This window comes from Falco punctatus, assembly GCF_963210335.1.
Source record: "Falco punctatus genome assembly, chromosome: 4".
NCBI classification, from domain to species: Eukaryota; Metazoa; Chordata; class Aves; order Falconiformes; family Falconidae; genus Falco; species Falco punctatus.
Window position 1 is genome coordinate 26237609 of NC_137583.1, and position 3858 is coordinate 26241466.

The following is a 3858-nucleotide window of genomic DNA, read 5'->3' on the forward strand; positions in this document are numbered from 1 at the left end:
TCAGGCTTGCGTGCAGCAGTACACTTAGTACAGGATCATCCACTTTTTCCAGATCAGTCTTTTTTTAAAGGATTAATATATTTTGTGAATTAACACCACTGCATATTACATGAGAGTATCTGCTCTAACATTTACACGTGCACATATAAACACTTATTATAGACTGACTCACCTAATTTCATAATGTGAAATGGCTGGTTTTAATTTTAACCTTAACTAGTGGAGCAAGGGAAGACAGATGGGAATAATGGAAGCCAAAATTAAGTTTCCAGCGAATTTCATAATATCAGAACAGGAGTTCTGAATTGTTTTCAGGATACTGTTGAATTCCTTTGTCCATGTACTGGACTTTAGCAATGCCTCGAATTCTGTTTATGGTATTAAATCAATAAGCCCTAGAAAAGAATATTCTAATCAAAAATTTTATTAAATAATCTAGATGTTTGACCTGCATTCAGTAGGAACTGTATTGGAAAGTTCAATGGTAAGGAAAAGGCATATGATTGGCCAAAAATGTCGCTAATTCATAATCATGTGTGTGCTAATGCCCACTACTAACCTGTCACAAATAACACTGCTTGCTTGCATTATCGTTAGTGTGGCATGCAAAAAGAATGGCTGTTTGATGTTCGCTCTTACATTAACGTACTAAAAGTATTGAAGACTAGAATGTAAAGTTGTTCATTTTTTGACTGGCCAGTTTCATGTTGTACTTTTTCTGTGTACAGAAAATTCTATCTAGAAATCCATGTGTTTTATACAGGGGTTCATTCTGTATTTGATGTAGCTGTAGCATCGTTTGTCACAAATACTTCTTTCCTGTGTCACCTCACACTGTCAGCTACGTCCTTTTCCGATTCATCCTTCAATATGCAGTCATGGTAGGGAAAACTTCTGTGCCTGCATCTAAAGTCAAAGTACGCCTTTTGAACCATACTTTAAATGGCAGCGCGGAGGTAACAGCGGGTAGCATTAGGTACTGGGGAGAACGCAGTGCCTCTGCTACTTGGTTCTGTGCTCGTCTCGTCCAGGTTGAGCTCAGTGTGGAATGTTTTGAGTAAGGGAAGGATGCAGGAAGAATTCAGGAACTCACAGGATTGCAGTTTGTTTATTCTTTATGTAGTACTGCTTCTGTTAGCAGTAGGAAAAATTACTAAAAAACCCCTAAAGTTTAAATTAACTGACTTTAAAAGTGCTTTTTCATCCATTGTAGAAGCAAGTTACAGAGTAGAGTTGGGGTGAAGGAGAGCTGCTGATGTTATGAAACTTGGTTTCTTGTTTCGGGGACTTGGTAAACGCATGAATGTGAGGCTAAGTGAAAAGGTTTGGTTTTAAACTAGCCCCAGTAATTATTTCTTCATTGCTACCAAACATCTGTTGAACAGTGATAGTCTTGTAGGTGCCACAAGGCACTGTTCTGGGTATAGCTCAGTAACCTGGACACTGACTATCAAGATGAGAATGGAGGGCTGAGGAGAGAGCTGTTTAACAGCTTCCCCCAGATGATGGTGTTTAACAAGTCGTAACGGTATGGTTGGCTTGTTCTGTGCCTTCTGGATGATTTCATCTTAGCAGAACATGGTACTCCCCAAGACTCTGATACAAGACGGTGGGAGAAAATGTACAGTTCACACCTCACAAGAAAATATTAATCCTGGGATCATGTTTTTGGGAAAATTGCAGCAATTTGCATTGCAAACACTTAACCGCTTAACCATAATTGTGTCAGGCCATAATATGATGGAGTTCCAGCTGCTGTATTAACTGTATCACTGAGTCCAAAATCACTGCACATTGTGAAAGGCTGGCTGGCACTCTCGTAACGGGCTGAGAGAGAAGCAGGGGAGACTGCGCTCAGACTTCAGTTCTGTGTCTGCTTTCACCTCTTCCATGTCATTTAGCTCAGAAACTTTCAATGTGAACATTTATAAATTAAATTTAGCCCAGAACTTACAATTTCAGATAGGAGTCAGTCTTTAGAGGATGCCTGTCAATGCCACCGATGTTTAAAAGCAAGATGCTTATGTGAAGTCTTTATTGATTTAAGCAGTCTAAATTACTTTCTGTTTAGAACAGCTGCTGGATTGCAGCAAGAGATGTTGTGGCATATTATAAATTAGTTTTCCAAAATACTGACTTAATATTTCCAGTCACTTTTTTTTTTTTTTTTTTTTAACTGTTAGGATTTTTCTGATCTTCTCCCTACCAGGGCAGTCACCAGAAACGCAACATTTTGAGGTCCTCCTTGGGCACCTGGGCTTGAACAAAATTCTCCTCCTCTCAGAAGAGGCAAAGAACACAATGTTCTGTTATACAAAGGAAGAGGGTTAATCTGAATTTGCTTTAAGTAATTTCTTTCTCTTCCTGTGACAGGGCCTCCTTTTGACACCATACATGTTCCTACTGCTTCTAAAAGTCATAGGTGGTGGTTACCTGGCTGATGATTTAGGTGCCTTTTTGTTGGGGTTTTTTTTGCTGAGTGACCGTTGTGTTTTGACGTGAAAGTCTGCAGTAACATGCCAGTCTTAAGGGGCATTGAGGAATCCAATACTAAATCGTTACTTGCTGTCCTCCATTCTTCAGAAAAAAAAGTTTCCTTTTATCATGTAGAAGACTGAGAAAAGGTATGTTGGAGAAGCAACTCATAAGCATTTTAGTATGGCTTAGCCTTTTTGTGTTCATGCGTGCACATTCACATATGTGGCAGCCCTCTGTTTGAAAAGCCTTTGTTTACCTTTCCTTTCCCTTTTCTTTCTAAGGAAATGCACCAGAAATACGCTAGCGAATGGGGTGTCACTGTCCAGACTCTAAACTGGCTATTCCGTTTTTTGTGCAGATTCCAGTATTCCAGAACCACTTCAGAACCCTTCTTCAGAGCTTCTTGCAGAGACAGCAAGCAAAGAACTGCACAACCACCTCATGCTTGATATTGACAATGATACGGAAAGCACTGCTCTGTAATGGAAAAACTCAAAACTTTTTACCGTTCCTCTCCTGGTAGGAAAACTAACAGACCTAACAGTGAAAAGCTTCTTTTGACGATATGGCAAAACTGTGTAGAGTTGTGACTTGTGCGTCACGGAGAAAGTGATTTAGCCATTCAGAAGAAGTTTAATGATCTGTGTCTCAACGATGGTTTTCAGAATCTTGGATGGAAGGAATTAATTACTGAAGAAGCTTGCATAGGAAGCATAATTGCTGCTAATACGGATGGTATTAGCAGAAATTCCAAAAGAATAAGAAGCAGAACATTAGTTATTTAAAGTGCATGTATTACGGAAATAATCTTTTTAATGTCACGGTTAGACTTTTATTTCTAGTTCTTAGACATTACAAGGAGATGCCTTGCAAGAGACATTCCCTCACTGATTTGCTGCAGATTCTTTTTAAAACATGAACCAAAAAATGCCAGAGTGCTGGTGGTGACTGCTGGTTATCAGTCACCTTGTCAAAACTGTGGATGTATTCTAGTGCCTTGAAGGACTGTCATACTGTAGAAGGAAACTTACTGCATCTTTAATCATTTCATTGCTACTTAATGATCAGTACTTAATACTTATTTCATAGTTATTTGTATTAACCAAGCCTGCTTTTGTTTATGTGAAACTGGCAACTGTTTCAGGATGAAACTGTGGAAGTGTTTTTTGTGCTTTCAGTGAAAACGGTTGAATTCTGAAAGAACTTTGAAACAGCTGTTTGGATTCGTCAGTTGGGTGAACATTTATAAAATTAAAGATTGTCTTTTGTCAACTTAAGGCATCTTTATTCGAGTTTGTGAGTACCATTGCTCCCAGTGGGCACTGAAGGTTACAGAGTCGCTCCCGGGGCTTTGTAGCTCGTGAGTCCGCCAGCTGCTCA

At 39.2% G+C, this 3858-nt stretch overlaps 1 protein-coding gene across 6 annotated transcripts in view; it reads left to right on the forward strand.

The window, feature by feature from the left end:
* Positions 1-3750, forward strand: part of ARHGAP17 (Rho GTPase activating protein 17) — a 47874-nt gene extending 44124 nt beyond the window's left edge. For 3 of the 6 annotated variants that reach the window (XM_080384768.1, XM_080384773.1, XM_080384772.1), the window contains one exon: positions 2837-3750. In XM_080384768.1, the coding sequence (XP_080240894.1) occupies positions 2837-2961 (125 nt within the window). In that variant the 3' untranslated portion in view covers positions 2962-3750. Of the gene's footprint in view, positions 1-439; positions 485-2836 lie in introns of all 6 variants that reach the window. The other 3 variants (XM_080384770.1, XM_080384771.1, XM_080384769.1) reach the window with 2 other exon arrangements.
* The last annotated feature ends 108 nt before the right edge of the window (positions 3751-3858 follow it).